Raw genomic sequence first — 17,808 nt, forward strand, 5'->3', positions numbered from 1 at the left:
ATATCTTCTGCTTCTTGCTGCTAAGTTGCTTCAGTCGTGTCCAACTCTGTGCAGCCCCATAGACGGCAGCCCACCAGGCTCCACAGTCCCTGGGATTCTCTAGGCAAGAACACTGGAGTGGGTTGTCATTTCCTTCTCCAATGCATGAAAGTGAAAAGTGAAAGTGAAGTCACTGAGTTGTGTTCAACTCTCAGCAACCCCATGGACTGCAGCCTACCAGGCTCCTCCATCCATGGGATTTTCCAGGCAAGAGTACTAGAGTGGGGTTAGGTCCATACCATTTCTGTCCTTTATTGTACCCATCCTTGCATGAAATGTTCCCTTGGTATCTCTAATTTTCTTGAAGAGATCTCTAATCTTTCCCATTCTATTGTTTTCCTCTATTTCTTTGCACTGATTGCTGAGAAAGGCTTTCTTATCTCTCCTTGCTATTCTTTGGAACTTTGCATTCAAATAGATATCTTTCCTTTTCTTCTTTGCCTTTTGCTTCTCTTCTTTTCATAGTTATTTTTAAGGCCTCCTAGAGAACCATTTGCCTTTTTGCGTTTCTCTTTCTTGGGGATGATCTTGATCACTGCCTCATGTACAATGTCATGAGCCTGCATCCATAGTTCATCAGGCACTCTATCAGATCTAATCCCTTCAATCTATTTGTCACTTCCACTGTATAATAATAAAGGATTTGATTTAGGTCATACCTGAATTGTCTAGTGGTTTTCCCTACTTTCTTCAATTTAAGTCTGAATTTGGCAATAAGGAGTTCATGATCTGAGCCAGTCAGCTCCTGGTCTTCCAACAACACAAGAGAAAACTCTACACATGGACAAAACCAGCATCACTTCACTTATTTGTAAAAATGGCACTTCCATACAATTCTTTTTTCACAGTTGTCTTGTTGATCACTGAACTCAGAATAGGCAAGGCATGAGTGAGGAAGCAGGAAGAAAATGCGAGGAACTGCAGGAACTGTAGACATGCTTTATTCACAGTGGCTGATGCAGCAAAAAGGGATATTTCCGGTTGACTTAATACAGGTATATATGAACAAAGGAGCCGCTTTGCCAAGTTATCACATCATGATGCAAGTGCACATTGCTATGAATGATTGCAGCCCTTAGTTACATAGCCATGCAAAGTCATTGTTTATAGGAAGTGGATGAGAGAGCCTGACCATCGCCATCTTGGCTAACTGCTATTCCTCTACATTCCAGCCCTTCAGGGTTTCTTGCTGCACTAATTATACAATTTCCATCTTCTGTGGCATCCTCTTAGCACACAACGCAGCCACAGGAACCCACATCCCACAACAGCAGTAGAGGCTACAACAACCGCCTACCAGGCCTCAAACTACACCCCCAATACATAGCAAAACTGAATGCCAGGTACTGGATAGGTTGGCCCACCATCCTGCAGTGTGTCTCTAGTAAGCTGTTATACCTTATGAATTTCCTGTGTCACGTGCTATAATGCTGTTGTAACATTTTTATGACTATCTGGAATATACACACAACATCCTGTGCATAGTAATGCTCACGCTCTGCCCTGTATAGCAGTTAATAAGTCTAGGGCTCAGTAAGACTGTTTTCCTCATGTGGTATACTTCTTCATCTAACAGAGTTAGGTCCTGGTGCGTGTAATTCGGAGCATGGGTAGCATGCAAGGCAAGGGCAGTCACTTGTGCTTCGGTAACTATAGCTCCCCCTTGGGGCAAAAACAGGGCCTGCTGGTAGTACCACCAGGGCATCCATTTCACATGGTACCATGCACAGCCCTTATTAGCAGGTGTGGGAGGGTAACATACACTGAGGCGAGTAGGAACGGTCAGCCCCAAGAATATGTCCACTGCGAATAAAGCATGTCTACAGTCCCGGGCAAGTATGCCACCCATATGGCCCACATACCCAAGGTTCCATGAGGGACAGGAATTACACTATAGGCTTCTTGATAATCCTGATCAAGGCTAACATTAGCACAGAGGGATGCAGGAAAGAGGGAAATTTCTTTAAGCTTTTTCCACAGTTTGTTGACAAACTGACAAAATGTGGTCCACTGGAGAAAGGAATGGCAAACCACTTCAGTATTCTTGCCTTGAGAACCCCATGAACAGTATGAAAAGGCAAAAAGATAGGACACTGAATGATGAAATGGTCTTCAGTCTTGCAAAACATCTCCAAGGGGATGGCCAGCCTTTGGAAAGGATATGTTCTTTTTGTTGTAGCTATTTACAGGTGCTGGGAATGATTGAGGGCAGGAGGAGAAGGGAACGATACAGACGAGGTTGTTGGATGGCATCAGTGACTCAATGGACATAAGTTTTAACAAGCTCCAGGAGATGGTAGGACTGGGAAGCCTAGCATGCTGCAATCCATGGGGTCGCAGAGTTGGATACGACTGAGTGACTGAAGAACAACATTCACAGATGGGCAGGGTCAGATTATCTACGTGCTGAACAAATGCACTTCAGTTTACAGTCAGGCAGAGGGACAGGGTCCTCTGAGGCAGGTCATTATGTTTGATTGTAAAAACAAAAGCAACGAAAAGCAGGTCAATGAAACAGTTCCAACATGAAGTCAGAACTGGCTTCTCCTTTGCAACAGTATGGGACTTGAAATAGCCATTGTATTCCCAGTCTATGTGCCCATTCCCGAACCTTCTTTCTGGTGAAATGGGTACCTTGATCACTCTCTATGATTAGAGGATGGCTTTAAGCTCCTTGAATCTACAGAGTTGATCTGTGGCCTTTATATGGTCAGGCAAAAAGCAAACTTGTGGCTGGGTCTACAGCTGTTAGTGCAAAGCTGGCATTGTCTGATGTTGGCAGAGGCCCTATCAAGTCCACCTGCCACTGAGTCAAGGAGACCCTTCTCCTTACCACTTGTCCATTGGCGGCTGCCAGTCTATGGAGACAGAGGTCTCCTCCTGGTCACATGTGGGGCAATCATGGCAGGCATCTGCTATCTCTTTCCATGAAATGAGAAGATCCCATCTTTTAGGGACTGCCCACATGGTTTTTGTCCCTGCATGGTGCAGGCACTGGTGTACCCAAGCTGCTACCTCATTGGGCGGAGCCTGTTCCACCCACCAGACATGCACAAACGTGTCTGCTTATCATTCCTCTGGCTCGCCATAGGCAAACGCCCAGTCACTTGTATTATTGTTACGTCCTTCTCATGCCCTAAGTCCCTCTGATCTTGTCACATGGCTTGCTCCCTCAGGGGTCTATGGCCTACCAGCCAGTGCTGTGCCTTCCATGTAGTGATCCATAACATTAGACCTTTATAAGCCATGCAACTATCTGTACAGATAGTGAGGCGCACTGCTTCATTCTTGGCCACTATCCAGACCGCATGTAATTCAGCCCATTGCCTACTTTGACCAACTCTGGAATCAAACCATATGGTATCCCTGGCCAGCTGGATATCAGTGGCAGCCCAGGAGGAGGCCTGGCCTCTGCTGAACCCATCAATGTATCCGGCTTGAACATGTATTGGTGGTTTACCTTCCTTAAATGCTAAGTGTCCTGGTTCCATCATTGTTCGGGTGTCTCCCAACATTTCTACTGTAAATGTAACAGGCTCTAGAATATGCTGCAGCTTCTGTAACAAAGGACTGGCAGACGGGGAGCTCCTTTGTTCCAGATATGCTCCCTATTTAGCCAAGGTTGGGGTCTTGCCACTCTCTGGTCTTGGGAGATGACACTCAAGATCATAGCTAGCCCTCTATTGGATAGGTTGTTTTAATATGTACCAGAGCCTTCCCTGTGATCACTTCTGTGGATAATAAAGTGGCATACACAGCTGTTAGCTGCTTCTCCATCAAGGAGTACCTCATTTCTGCCCCTTTCTGTAATTGAGACCAAAACCCCATAGGGGCACATAGCTACTCTTGCTGTTCCCACAGACCCATCCAAACCATTCAAGGGTGATGTGTGTATCTAACTCAGAGGGCTTAATGGGATCTATAACCTGAAATGCCTTGGCCTGCCACAGTGTCCACTTAGTAGCTCAGAATGCTTGTTCTATGGTATCCAACCATTCCGGGCCACCCACTTTCTTGTAAGTGAGTATATAAGGGGCATGCCAGTTGGGCAAGATGAGGTATAATGCCTTCCAGTATCCTAAAAGTCCCTCATAGGTCTGCAATTGAGCCACAGTAGTAGGTTGCAGGAACATTTGTATATTATCAATTACCGCTTCCAATATCTGGAGAAGGCAATGGCAACCCACTCCAGTACTCTTGCCTGGAAAATCCCATGGACAGAGGAGCCTGGTAGGCTGCAGTCCATAGGGTCGCAAAGAGTCAGACATGACTGAGCACCTTTACTTTCACTTTTCACTTTCATGCATTGGAGAAGGAAGTGGCAACCCACTCCAGTATTCTTGCCTGGAGAATCCCAGGGATGGCAGAGCCTGGTGGGCTGCCGTCTATGGGGTTGCACAGAGTCGGACCCGACTGAAGCGACTTAGCAGCAGCAGCACCTTCTGATATCACTTATGTCTTTCCAAGAACTTGACAAACAATCCAGGCCCTTGGATTTTTGTGGCATTCTCAGCCAACCCACATGATTCCAAATGCGCTCTGGTGCCCACTGTTCTAAATCTTCAAGAGAATCGAGGGTTAATAACATATCATCAATATAATGGAACAGGTTCACTGATGTTGGGTGCTTCCATTTCACTAAGGCTTCACAACCAGCCAGTGACATATAGTTAGGCTATGCAGGTATCCTTGGGGAAGGACCTGAAACATCCTCTGTCTTCCCTCCCAAGTAAATGCAAGTTGACCTTGACTCTCATCAGCTATAGCTATAGAGAAAAAAGCATTAGCTAAGTCCACCACATAGTGATAAGTGCCCAACACTGTGGTCAATCTGTCCATGAAGTCACAGGTCAGTGGTATGGAGGCATGCAAGGGTGGCATGATTTTACTGAGTTCTCTGTAGTCCACCATCATCCGCCATGAGCCATCAGGCTTCTGAAAAGACCACAGCAAGGAGTTAAAGGGACTATGAGTGGGCTGTACAATGCCCACTTTCACCAGCTCAGTGCTGGTAATGCCTATTTCTTCAGGCCACCTGGTAGACAATACTGTCTCACAGCTGTTCCCCTCCGAGGTGCTGGCAATAACTGTAAGGGATGCTTCACATATCCCTTCACAATGGTCTTCACCATACACACTCAGGGACAAAATTCCCACACAGAGGTTTGCAACATTAGGCCTTGTAGAACATGTATCTCAAAAATATGTTCCATGATCAGGGATACACACAGTATACATCCACACAAGGAGCCGTCCAATTTCCAAAGGTAAGGACACAGCCTTTACTTTAACTGTTTGGCTGCCATAGCCATCAATTTGTGCACTAGGACCAAGGAACTGCTCCAGCTTGCCATAAAGAAGGCTGCCTTCGGCATTGTTGTCAACCAGAGCCATTACTCTCTGTACTAATGAATTGACCAGTGAACTGCAAGTTCTTCTTGGGGCCTCTGCTCTCCACTTGGGCTCTTCAAGAGGGCACCTTGGCCTGAGCCCTATTCAAAGTGGAAAAGGACATCTGAAGGAGCAACCTTGGGCACCATATAATCTTTAACTGAACTGTATCTCTTGCTGTGGGTGTTTCCCACACTTGGTAAGCTGCTGCTCCAGTCTCAGTTGCCTCCATAACTCTAGGAGTGTAGCACTGGGCTATTTACCAATTTTTTTCTGTCAGTTCCCACTGCCAGAAAATTGGCCTACATCTGTAACTGTGTGGCCTGGATGGGGATTACCAGCTTGGCCCTCCTCTGGGGTCTTCACGTTCCTGAGGCCGTTTGCCTGGTGTTGCCCCTCCACTTCTCAAGTCCTTCCTCATAGATGGGGTGTCCCACATAGGTCTCAAGAATAGCATTCAGGGATTCAAAAGAGGTAGATAGGGTGTTGTTCACTATGTCCCCATTGGGGCACATTTTTCAAAATGCCATCTTGCATGCTGCCTGTAAAATGCTCATCAGCTAGACCTCGAGTATTTAGGTTAAACATAGACTGTTTCATGCCTAGCTGTCTCACAACTTGGGTTAGCTCAGCAAAAGTATGCCACTTACAGGGTCTAGGAGTTCTGCTGCTTTCGTCTACACAGTGAGGATGGCAGCATTAATCCATTCCACCAGGGTGTTTGGCTAGGTGTCCCCTGCATGAGTCACCTAGCATTCTATAATCTTTGTCTTAACAAGAGGTGAGTGGTTATAGATGCCAATCATTCTATGTCATCCCCCATAACAAATAATACCATCCACCCCTGTGTCCCAGAGTCACAAAAGCCGCATTGCCAAGGGTTCCCCTTGCTTTGCCGAAATTGCTTACCCAAGTTAACAAACTCCACCTGGATATATGGTGGACAAGTCGTGAACTCAGTCACATTGGGGACTCCTTGAGGATGTCTGCCCCCTCCCCCTGCCCCACTGGGGGCCACAGGCTGTTCATGTTTCACCTTCTGCTATACAATGGGCATAGCTAACAAGCAGGGACCCAAGGTCTCATAACGTTCATCATCACTGTCCCTTAACTCTTCATTGTCCTAGGCACTGGGTTCATCAAGGCCACGCATCTCTTACTCCAGTGTACATATACCCTGCTCTAGTTCTTCCTCCTGTCTTGTCTCTGTAATTCGGACACTTGGACAGCTTGCCTGCAGGCACTATCCATATTAGACTTCTGAGCAGTCAGGAAAATTTACCCCATAGTGCCAGCAGCAGTACATGCCACTTTGTCTGGCAAATGGGAACTCACCATCTGTAACACCTTTTCAAGGCTATCCAGTGACCTGTCTGCCGCCTCCCGGTCTTCCACCAGGGCCCACACCGAGAGGATCACGCTGACCAAGTACCACATGCTAGGCCGTGGCCACTGGCTTCCTCCATCCATTGGAGCCTCAGGCTTCCCTTCCTGCTAGGTATCCTGCCCACTATGCCAATTGTCTCGCTGATCACTGAATCCAGGGTAGGCAAGGTGCGAGCAACAAAGCTGGAAGAAAATGCGAGGAGCCATAGGAACTGCAGACATGCTTTATTTGCAGTGGCTGACGCAGCAGCAAGGGATGTTTCAGGTGGGCTTAATATTGGTATACAGAAATAAAGGTGGCAATTTAACAAGCTATTGCATCACAATGCACGTGTGCATTGCTATAGATGATCTCAGCTGTTATATAACCATGCAAAGTTGTTTTTCACACAAAGTAGGGCAAGAGAGCCTGACTACCGCCATCTTGGCCACTTACTATTTCTCTAACACAGGATCATTTCCATTTTAACAAAGCCTATTCTGACCCCATCCTACTCTCTGCAAAGGTGCAGCATCACTTCATGTATTCTTTAAAATGGCACTTCCACAATCATATGGGTACAGAGGCTTGTTTCCTCTACCCTATTTCTATACTTTTGTAAAGCTTGGCCATTTTTAAAGTGAAAATATTGTACCTTCTGATCAAAGTTTGTGTGTGGGGCGGGGGGCGGTGAGGGTTTGGAGAAATGAAAAAGAATATTTTAGAATTATTTGGATATCAGGATTGACATTTATTTCCATTTCTTGTAATGATGCCATATTTATGCAATAAAACAGTCTTCGTTAATCCCTTGAAGAATAAATCAGTTTTATTCACCTAAAAAGCAAATCACTGACTTTATTTAAAAATTAATTTCACCTTTTTCATGAGGAAAACCTTTAAAAATTTCCGACTTTCAAAAGAACCTCCCCTCTTATCACAGAGATTAGTAAATCCAGGTGGCAAAATCCATGCTACTTCCACAATATCTTTTGTATACATTTTCCCTTTTTGAAAAATTCTTCCCTTTGCTCCCTCACTCGACTTCGTTATCCTTCGACCCTCCCCACCATATTTACTCCTCCTACAGAACCTCCGTCCACAGTAGTAAATAGAGAGTTTTTCGAAACAGTTAATTAACAGCTTTGGGTAGACACTGTGAAGCCCCGCCCCATAGGAGGAGCTAACACAGTTGGACCGAATTATGTGGTCGATCGTTAACAAATAAACGCTTAATCTTTTTAGGGGAGCTAAACACACACAAAGGACCAATCAGAGGCCGTGGTTCCCGGAGCTCGGGGGGCGGGGCTGAGCAAGCGCCCTCCCACCTCCCAGCCTCCCGCCGCGGCTGTCTGAGCCTCGCGGGCTTCGGCAGGCCCCGCCCGCCGATCGGACGCGACTGGATAGGACGGCTCGCTCCCTGCCTTCGCTTCGGTTGCTGGGAGAGGGAGGGCGGTGGCGGGGGCGTGGCCTGAGGTGGGGCTCGCGGGCCCCAGAGAAAGGCAGGGAGGCGAGGGCGGGCTGGGCGGATTTGACGAGCGCCGCGGCGGTTGGCGAAACGAACCGGGCGCAGCCTCCCCGATGCGAAGAGCAGTCCCCGCTGACAGATCCTCTTCTTCCGGCCGCGCCACCCGGGAGGCGGATCCCCGGGGCCTGAGGAGGCTTCCTCGGCCCGAGCGTCCGTCCCTCCCTCTCCTGCGGGTCACCGGAGCGGCCTAGGAGGAGGAGGAAAAGGAGGTCTATCGCGGGCGGCGGCGGGCAGAGAACGCGCTCCCCCTTCCCCGGCGGCGGCAGGACAATGGAGGTGGCTGTGGAGAAGGCGGCGGCGGCGGCCGCGGCCGCTTCGGCGGCGGCCGCCGGGGGGCCCTCGGCGGCGCCGAGTGGGGAGAACGAGGCCGAGAGTCGCCAGGGCCCTGACTCGGAGCGCGGAGGCGAGGCGGCCCGGCTCAACCTGTTGGACACTTGCGCCGTGTGCCACCAGAACATCCAGAGCCGGGCGCCCAAGCTGCTGCCTTGCCTGCACTCCTTCTGCCAGCGCTGCCTGCCCGCGCCCCAGCGCTACCTCATGCTGCCCGCGCCCATGCTGGGCTCCGCCGAAACCCCGCCGCCCGTCCCCGCCCCCGGCTCGCCGGTCAGCGGCTCCTCGCCGTTCGCTACCCAAGGTGAGAGGCGGGAGGGTGGGGTGGGGTGAGGAGGCCGGCGCCCCGGGGCGGCGCGGCGACCCGCTGTCACGTCGCCGCCGCCCGGGGTGCTCGGCGGGGGAGGGGCGAGGAGGGTCTGTGCTGGCTGCGGTGACATGCAGGGCTCTCGCGCTCTGCGGCGTCCGCGCGCCCCGCGAGCAACTTCCCCCGGCGCTGTGGACTTGGCCGAGCTGCTGCTCCCACCCGCCCGGCCCCCAGCCTCCTCCTCCGGGCTGCGTGGCCCGTGCAACCCGTACTTTTGAAAACCTCTGTTGGAGTGCGCTGTTGTCTATCTCCGGCCCTTTGCCGGCTGCATCTAGTTAACCGCTACCCTCTGCCTCCCCGCAGCTTTGTCCAGGTGATACTAATCATCTCGTCTGTACCCACGTTATTTGAGCTGGCGAGGGGAAGGGAGGGATGAAAATGAGGTGGTGGGGACTTTTCTTTGGTTACATATCGGATTCTGTTTTTTGTTTTGTCTTGCATGTTTTGGGTTATTTACCTTAATCAGTTCTGTCCGATGGGGACAAAGGAACTAAGAGACGGTGTTTTGTGGTGCTTCTCTTTGGGAGATTTTGTTTTGAGGCGGTAAATGGTAAAGACAAATAGAAAAAAGTGATTTGGGGTGCAGCATTTTCTTGAATTTTGTGGACAGCAGCTGGAAATGTTGAAGTTACTGTTCTCTTTGTGGTGTTTGTTACCGTATAATGAGACTTTTGACAGGTAGGTCCCATTGCTAATGTTAACAGGTTTTGAAACACAGAGTTGAAGTAAGCACAGTAAATTGTTTGTGGTAGAATAATTGAGGTTTTAAACGTTTACATGGTGAATATTTGAGCAACTCTCTTTAAAAAAGACAAAGTAACCGGAAATAATTCGGTTTTACATATACTGCCTTTTTAAAAGGGACTAGTTGATGTAGGTAGAGAAAAATTGCTAATTAAATAGTTGAGCGAGGTCAAAGAACACATGAAATTGATGCTTTTAAATAGGTTGCCGTGTTAGACTCTTGATTTATTTATATGTTAGGAACAGTGTCTAGTTGAGAGACAGTTTTCCATGGGTCTGGCTGTTTCTGCAGAGCTTACCAGGGGAGGTACTGCCTGCCTGCCCTTTGTTTCTGTTTTTAAAGGATGTTTGTATAAGGAAAAGCCTTGGATGGTAGAGACAGTGTCTACCATCAGAGCAAAGAGGAACCATGCATATGGTACAATAGTAACAGATCAGTGTCTCCTGGGGTAGAAGACATGCTTATTGCCCATCATAAAAGATTAGGGTTCCCTAAACTTGGGCTTCCTCTCCTGCAACACAGCCCATTGCTTGCGTTGCTTAAGCAAGTGTCAACTGACCCTCTTCACCTTGCCAGGTGAGAACTGGGGCTCTGGGAACCAGTGCTAAAGTGTTGATGCTTTTGCTTATGTTATTACTGGAAGTAATAATAAATTGCCCTTTGTCTCCGATTCACCAGTCTCATGCCTTCTCCCAGCTTCCATGGTAAGCTAATACTTTGTTAGTTTGCAAGTAGGGTAAAAATCTCAGATCCTTCACCCTAATTTGCTCTTGACATGGCCCACCTGTTGGAAAGTTAGTACAGGTGAAACTTAAATTTTCGTTCTTAATTTTTAGACACATTTAAGGGTTTCTTTTATTTATATTTTAAATGTTTAAAACAGCCATTAGCCAATTAAGATCTGAATTCTGCATAATTCTAGAATTAAAGATGTATTGTGTTCCAGGGCATGACATTTAGATCTGAATGAATGAGAACATGAGTAATAAAAGCTCTGATCCTCAATTCTGAGGCAAGTTTGCAATTATAAAGTTCTCAAACTGTTGCAGTCTCCAGATATTTTTTATCTTTGTGTTTGTGTTGTAAGCCAGAGTTCAGGAAAGCTTTTAAATTGGAAGGTAATGTTTTCGTTTTTTTTATACTGAGGAAGATGTCTTTTACCAACGATACTTCCGCATATATCTCTAAAGAAAGTTAGGATTATCTTCAATAAATTAAAAATACTATGTTGAGTCTTAATATCTTGAATATTTTCTCCCTTCCTCTCTCCTTGCAGACTTATTCTAATACTAGCTGTAACAAAAGTTAATAGACAGTTTATTTCAGAACCACAGTTAACCCTTAAGCAGCACAGTTTGAACTGCAAGGGTGCACTAATCCACAGATTTTTTTTTTTCCAACAGTCAGTACTAGAGTAGTACATGATTTGTCATGGGTTGAATCCAAGGATGCAGAACTGGGATGGGGAAGGTCAACAGTAAGTTATATTCGAATTTTCAACTGCCCAAGTGTCAACACCCCTAACCTCCAGCTTGTTCAAGGATCAACTGCAAATAAGTTTCATTATCTCTGTTGTTCTCCTAATGAACTTGTGGGGACAGGCATCAAAGGTCAAACTACAGTCCTGTCAGGAGCTAAGCAAGTAACAGATGGGGAACTAGAATGCTTGGGTATAATAATAGGGAATGGTGGGAGAGAAGGGAAGGGAGCAAACTCTACTTAGCTCTAGCAGGTTGTCTCGTGATAGAGCAGTGCCAGGGTTGGAGGATCTTTCATTTTTAATGAGAAGTCTGAGGTCTGGAGGAATGTAACATTTCTCTAGTATTAGATATTGGCAAGTAATTAATACGTACTCAGTGTGGACCCTTTCTGTAGGCCAAACAAAACTAGTTTTGTTGAGGCCACATGTGTTGCAGTTCATACTCAGATTTAGATCTAGGCAAAGCTGTGGTTTTTCCAGTAGTCATGTATGGATGTGAGAGTTAGACTATAAAGAAAGCGTAGATTTAGATAGGGGTTTTCAAATTTTCACTTTACTAGAATCACCTGGTATGCTTGTTGCAAATAGTTTTCTAGACCTCTCACTCAAGAGAGCTCAGTATGTCATAGCTTTACTTCAGAGTTCTAGATAATCATAAATCCTAGTGGTTGGGTTTTATTTTGTTTTTGTGTGTGGTGGGTTTTGTTTTTTTTGTTTTTTTTGTTTTTTTTTTAGTTCAAGCTGTATTCCAAAGTACAGTTGCTCAAAGAGGATTCGTTAGAAAATGAAGACCAAATTCAAAAGTATAGTGTTCTCAACACCGTCAAACCTAGTTTGCCTTTCTGTTAAGTGCTTTTTGGTGCTCCCTTTGTTATCCTAAATGAACTTTATAGAAAGTGTTTTCTAACATTTTTTTTTTTTTTTTTTTACAAAAATGGACATAATGGTTTGATTGTTGTAAGGAAGAAACAAAGCAAATTTGTAACAACAAAGATACAGTTTTTGTAAATGCTAAGACACATTTCATGTTTCCACACCAAGCCCATATTGAGAACATTGTTTAAATTTTGTATGGCTACCAGTTAGAAAATGAGTGACCACAAGACTTTTATTTTCTTAGTATGCAGTAATGTCCAGGAAAGGGGGAAGAGCTTGGAAAATGTTTTCTTTAGATACATTATGGTACATGAAGTCAGGAGACAAACTGATCTTAAATGTTATAATGTTGTGAAATGTTACAATGTTATACAATATTTTATAGTGTGGATGTACTGTTCAGCCAAAGAGTAGCAAGCTCTAAGAGCTATTTTTAAAGAAGACTGAGCACACTTTTGAAAGGGGTCACTTTAGTTGTCAAAGGGAGAGTAAAATATGAGTCCATCAGTTCTCTTTATTAACTGGCAGTCTGTAACACTTAACCATCAATTCTGGGAGCTGATTTCTTTTGTAAAGTTTGCTCTGAAATATTTTATCATAATGTTCTTTAACAATATTGAAAGTGGTATTTAAAATTTTTCATTTCCAGTTGTTGCTTACACTTTGAAATACAGTTGACTTTTGTGTGTTTATTGTATCCCATTCTCTTGCTAAATTCAATTAAATCTAGTAGTTTTTTATAGATTCCTTAGGAATTTCAACATAGACTATCATGTTGGTTGCAGGTGGTTTTAATTATTTCTTTTCATTTTTTTATAATTCATGACATTTTCTTCTCTCACACTAGCTAGGACTTTCAGTACATTATTGAAGAGAAGTTTAGTTAATTTCAATATTAAATGAGAGATGATATTCTTTTTCTTATTCCTCATCTTAGGGATAAAACATTAAATGAGGCACTGTCACAGCGGGGGATGGAGAGGGTGGGATGAATTGAAACATACACAGTAGCATTGAAACATACATACTGCTAAGCTGCTTGAGTCGTGTCTGACCCTGTGCGACCCCATAGACGTCGGCCCACCAGGCTCCACCACCCCCGGGATTCTCAAGGCAAGAACACTGGAGTGGGCTGCCATTTCCTTCTCCAATGCATAAAAGTGAAAAGTGAAAGTGAAGTCCCTCAGTCGTGTCCGACTCTTCATGACCCCATGGACTGCAGCCTACCAGGCTCCTCCATCCATGGGATTTTCCAGGCAAGAGTACTGGAGTGGGTTGCCATACCGTGCATAAAACAGCTAGTGGGAAGTTGCTGTATAACACAGGGAGCTCAACCCCATGCTCTTTGACAATCTAGCGAAGTGGAATGGAGGTTCAAGAGGGAGTGTGCATATATATACTTATGGCTGATTCACATTATTGTATGGCAGAAACTAACACAACATTGTAAAGCAATTATCCTCCAATTTAAAAAATAAAAAATTAAGTTGCTCACCATTAATATGTTAGCTTCTTTGTTTTTTATAATTGCCCATTATTAAAAAAAATTAACAGGTTTCCTTCTATTTCAAATGTCTTGAGGGTTTTTACCATGAATGAATGATGAATTTGCTCAAATGCATTTTCTATATTTATTAAAATGGTTATGTGGTGGACTTTTTTTTTTTCCTGTGACTGTGGTGACTTACATTGATTTTCATATGTTAACCCAGTCTTGAATTCTTGGTCACAGTGTGTTGTCCTTTCTGTTCATTTCTAGATTTGATTTGCTAATACTTTAAGGATTTTTTTTTCTTATATTCATGAGGAACATTGGTGATATGGTTATCTTCTGTTCTTACCTAATTTTGGCATCAAGGTAATACCTCAAAATATGGTATAAGGTGTTCCCTCCATCTCTGTTTTCTGAAAGAGTTTATGTATTACTGTTAATGCCTCCTTAAATATTTGACAGAATTCACTGGTGAATCTACATGGGCTTGGAGTTTTCTTTATGGGGAGGATTTTGATTAGGAATTCAGTGTCTTTAATAGAAATACGGCTATCAGATTTTTTCTATTTCTTCTTGAATCCATTTCAGTAAATTGTGTGAATAAAAGTATATTATTCTGCTAATTGGTACATTTATTGGCATGAGTTTGTTCATAACATTCTTCAAGAGCAGGGTGATGTTTCAGCTTTTGACCAATGGGTTGCCTAGGAGTGTGTTAAATTTGTAGACGTATGGGGAACTTTCTAGAAAGCTTATTAGAGTGAAAAAAAAAAAATGCTCTGTAGGATTTAAATCTTTTGAAGTTTACAGTCAGCAAAAACAAGACCGGGAGCTGACTGTGGCTCAGATCATGAACTCCTTTTGCCAAATTCAGACTTAAATTGAAGAAAGTGCGGAAAACCACTAGACCATTCAGGTATGACCTAAATGAAATTCCTTATGATTATACAGTGGAAGTGAGAAATAGATTTAAGGGACTAGATCTGATAGAGTGCCTGATGAACTATGGATGGAGGTTCATGACATTGTATAGCAGACAGGGATCAAGACCATCCCCATGGAAAAGAAATGCATAAAAGCAAAATGGCTGTCTGAGGAGGCCTTACAAATAGCTGTGAAAAGAAGAGAAGCAAAAACTAAAGGAGAAAAGGAAAGATATAAGCATCTGAATGCAGAGTTCCAAAGAATAGCAAGGAGAGAAGAGAAAGCCTTCCTCAGTGATCAATGCAAAGAAATAGAGGAAAACAACAGAATGGAAAGAATAGAGATCTCTTCAAGAAAAGTAGAGATACCAAGGGAACATTTGATGCAAAGATGGGCTCAATAAAGGACAGAAATGGTATGGACCTAACAGAAGAACTGTACAAAAAAGATCTTCATGACCCAGATAATCACAATGCTGTGATCACTCACCTAGAGCCAGACATCCTGGAATGTGAACTCAGGTGGGCCTTGGAAAGCATCGCTAGGAACAAAGCTAGTGGAGGTGATGGAATTCCAGTTGAGCTATTTCAAATCCTGAAAGATGATGCTGTGAAAGTGCTGCACTCAATATGCCAGCAAATATGGAAAACTCAGCAGTGGCCACAGGACTGGAAAAGGTCAGCTTTCATTCTAATCCCAAAGAAAGGCAATGCCAAAGAATGCTCAAACTACCGCACAATTGCACTCATCTCACATGGTAGTAAAGTAATGCTCAAAATTCTGCAAGCCAGGCTTCAGCAGTACGTGAACCATGAACTTCCAGATGTTCAAGCTGGTTTTAGAAAAGGCAGAGGAACCAGAGATCAAATTGCCAACATCTGCTGGATCATGGAAAAAGGAAGAGAGTTCCAGAAAAGCATCTACTTCTGCTTTATTGACTATGCCAAAGCCTTTGACTGTATGGATCACAATAAACTGTGGAAAATTCTGAAAGAGATAGAAATATCAGACCACCTGACCTGCCTTTTGAGAAACTTATATGTAGGTCAGGAAGCAACAGAACTGGATATTGAACAACAGACTGGTTCCAAATAGGAAAAGGAGTACATCAAGGCTATATATTGTGATGCTGCTTATTTAACTTCTATGCAGAGTACATCATGAGAAAAGCTGAGCTGGAAGAAGCACAAGCTGGAATCAAGATTGCCAGGAGAAATATCAATAATCTCAGATATGCAGATGACACCACCCTTATGGCAGAAAGTGAAGAGGAACTAAAAAGCCTCTTGATGAAAGTGAAAGAGGAGGGTGAAGAAGTTGGCTTAAAGCTCAACATTCAGAAAACGAAGATCATGGCATCTGGTCCCATCACTTCATGGGAGATAGATAGGGAAACAGACTTTATTTTGAGGGGCTCCAAAATCACTGAAGATGGTGATTGCAGCCATGAAATTAAAAGATGCTTACTCCTTGGAAGGAAAGTTATGACCAACCTAGATAGCATATTCAAAAGCAGAGACATTACTTTGCCAACAAAGGTACATCTCGTCAAGGCTATGGTTTTTCCAGTGGTCCTGTATGTATGTGAGAGTTGGACTGTGAAGAAAGCTGAGTGCTGAATTGATGCTTTTGAACTGTGGTGTTGGAGAAGACTCTTGAGAGTCCCTTGGAGATCCAGCCAGTCCATATAAAGATCAGTCCTGAGTGTTCATTGGAAGGAATGATGCTAAAGCTGAAACTCCAGTACTTTGGACACTTCATGCGAAGAGTTGACTCATTGGAGGGATTGGGGGCAGGAGGAGAAGGGGACGACAGAGGATGAGATGGCTGGATGGCATCACCAACTTGTTGGACATGAGTTTGGGTGAACTCCCGGAGTTGGTGATGGATAGGGAGGCCTGGTGTGCTGTGATTTATGGGGTCGCAAAGAGTCGGGTATGATTGAGCGACTGAACTGAACTGAGACATTTTATGTCCTAGCGTATCATTTGTTTTGATGAATGTGTACTTGAATTTAAATTCTGTTGCTGGGAGTAGTGTTCTGTAAATGTTTGTTAGGTCAAGTTGGTTGATAGTGTAAAAATATGTTATATTTTTATTGTTTTTTGTCAGGTTTATGTTTTTGTTTTTCTGCTTGTTCTGTCAGTTACGGAAATAAGTGTTAAAATCTTCAATCATGATTGCTGATTTATCACTTAATTCCTTTTTGCTAGTTAGTTTCTGTTACAGGTATTTTGAAGCTTTGTCTTACTGATGGATTGCCTGCCCTAACAATACGAAATGTTCTTCTTTATCTTTCATACTATTTCACAATGCCTGTTGTTGTTCAGTTGCTCAGAGGTGTCTTATTCTTTGCGACTGCACGGACTGCACACACCAGGCTTCCTTGTCCTTTCCCATCTCCCAGAACTTTCTCAAAGTCATGTCCATCAAGTTGGTGATGCCATCCAACCATCTCATCTTCTGTCATCCCTTTCTCCTCTTGCCTTCAATCTTTCCCAGCATCAGAGCCTTTTCTAATGAGTCGGTTCTTCATTTCAGGTGGCCAAAGTACAGGAGCTTCAGCATCAGTCATCCTTCCAGTTAAAATTCAGGGTTGATTTCCCTTAGCATTGACTAGTTTGACCTCTTTGCAGTCCATGGGATTCTCAAGAGTCTTCTCCAATACCACAGTTCAAAAGCGTCAATTCTTCGGCGCTCAGCCTTCTTCACAGTCCAACTCTCACATCCATACATGAATACTGGAAAAACCATAGCTTTGACTAAATGGACCTTTGTCAGCAAAGTGATGTCTCTGCTTTTTAATATGCTGTCTAGGTTTGTCATAGCTTTTCTTCCAAGGAGCAAGCATTCTTTTAATTTCATGACTGTCGTCACCATCTGCAGTGATTTTGGAGTCCAAGAAAATAGTCTGTCACTGTTTCCACTATTTCCCCATCTGTTTGCCATGAAGTGATGGGACCAGATGCCATGATCTTAGTTTTCTGAATGTTGAGCTTTAAGCCAACTTTTTACTCTCCTCTTTCAACTTCATCAAGAGGCTCTTTAGTTCTTCTTCACTTTCTGCCATAAGGGTGGTGTCATCTGCATATCTGAGGTTATTGATATTTCTCCCAGCAATCTTGATTCCATCTTGTGCTTCATCCAGTCCAGCATTTCACATGATGTAGTCTGCATAGAAGTTAAATAAGCAAGGTGACAATATGCAGCCTTGATGTACTCCTGTTATTTTATTATAGCTATCCATTTTCTTATCTTTGTGTTTAAATT

The 17,808-nt window shown here is 44.2% G+C and overlaps 1 protein-coding gene across 3 annotated transcripts in view; it reads left to right on the top strand.

The window, feature by feature from the left end:
• The first annotated feature begins 8,486 nt into the window (after positions 1–8,486).
• Positions 8,487–17,808, top strand: part of TRIM24 (tripartite motif containing 24) — a 114,426-nt gene continuing 105,104 nt past the window's right edge. For all 3 annotated transcript variants that reach the window (XM_040259959.1, XM_040259961.1, XM_040259960.1), the window contains exon 1: positions 8,487–8,958. In XM_040259959.1, coding sequence (XP_040115893.1) covers positions 8,595–8,958 — 364 coding nt within the window. In that variant the 5' untranslated portion in view covers positions 8,487–8,594. The remainder of the gene's footprint in view (positions 8,959–17,808) is intronic.

Source organism: Oryx dammah, unplaced genomic scaffold (genome assembly GCF_014754425.2).
Source record: "Oryx dammah isolate SB20612 unplaced genomic scaffold, SCBI_Odam_1.1 HiC_scaffold_18, whole genome shotgun sequence".
Lineage (NCBI taxonomy): Eukaryota > Metazoa > Chordata > Mammalia > Artiodactyla > Bovidae > Oryx > Oryx dammah.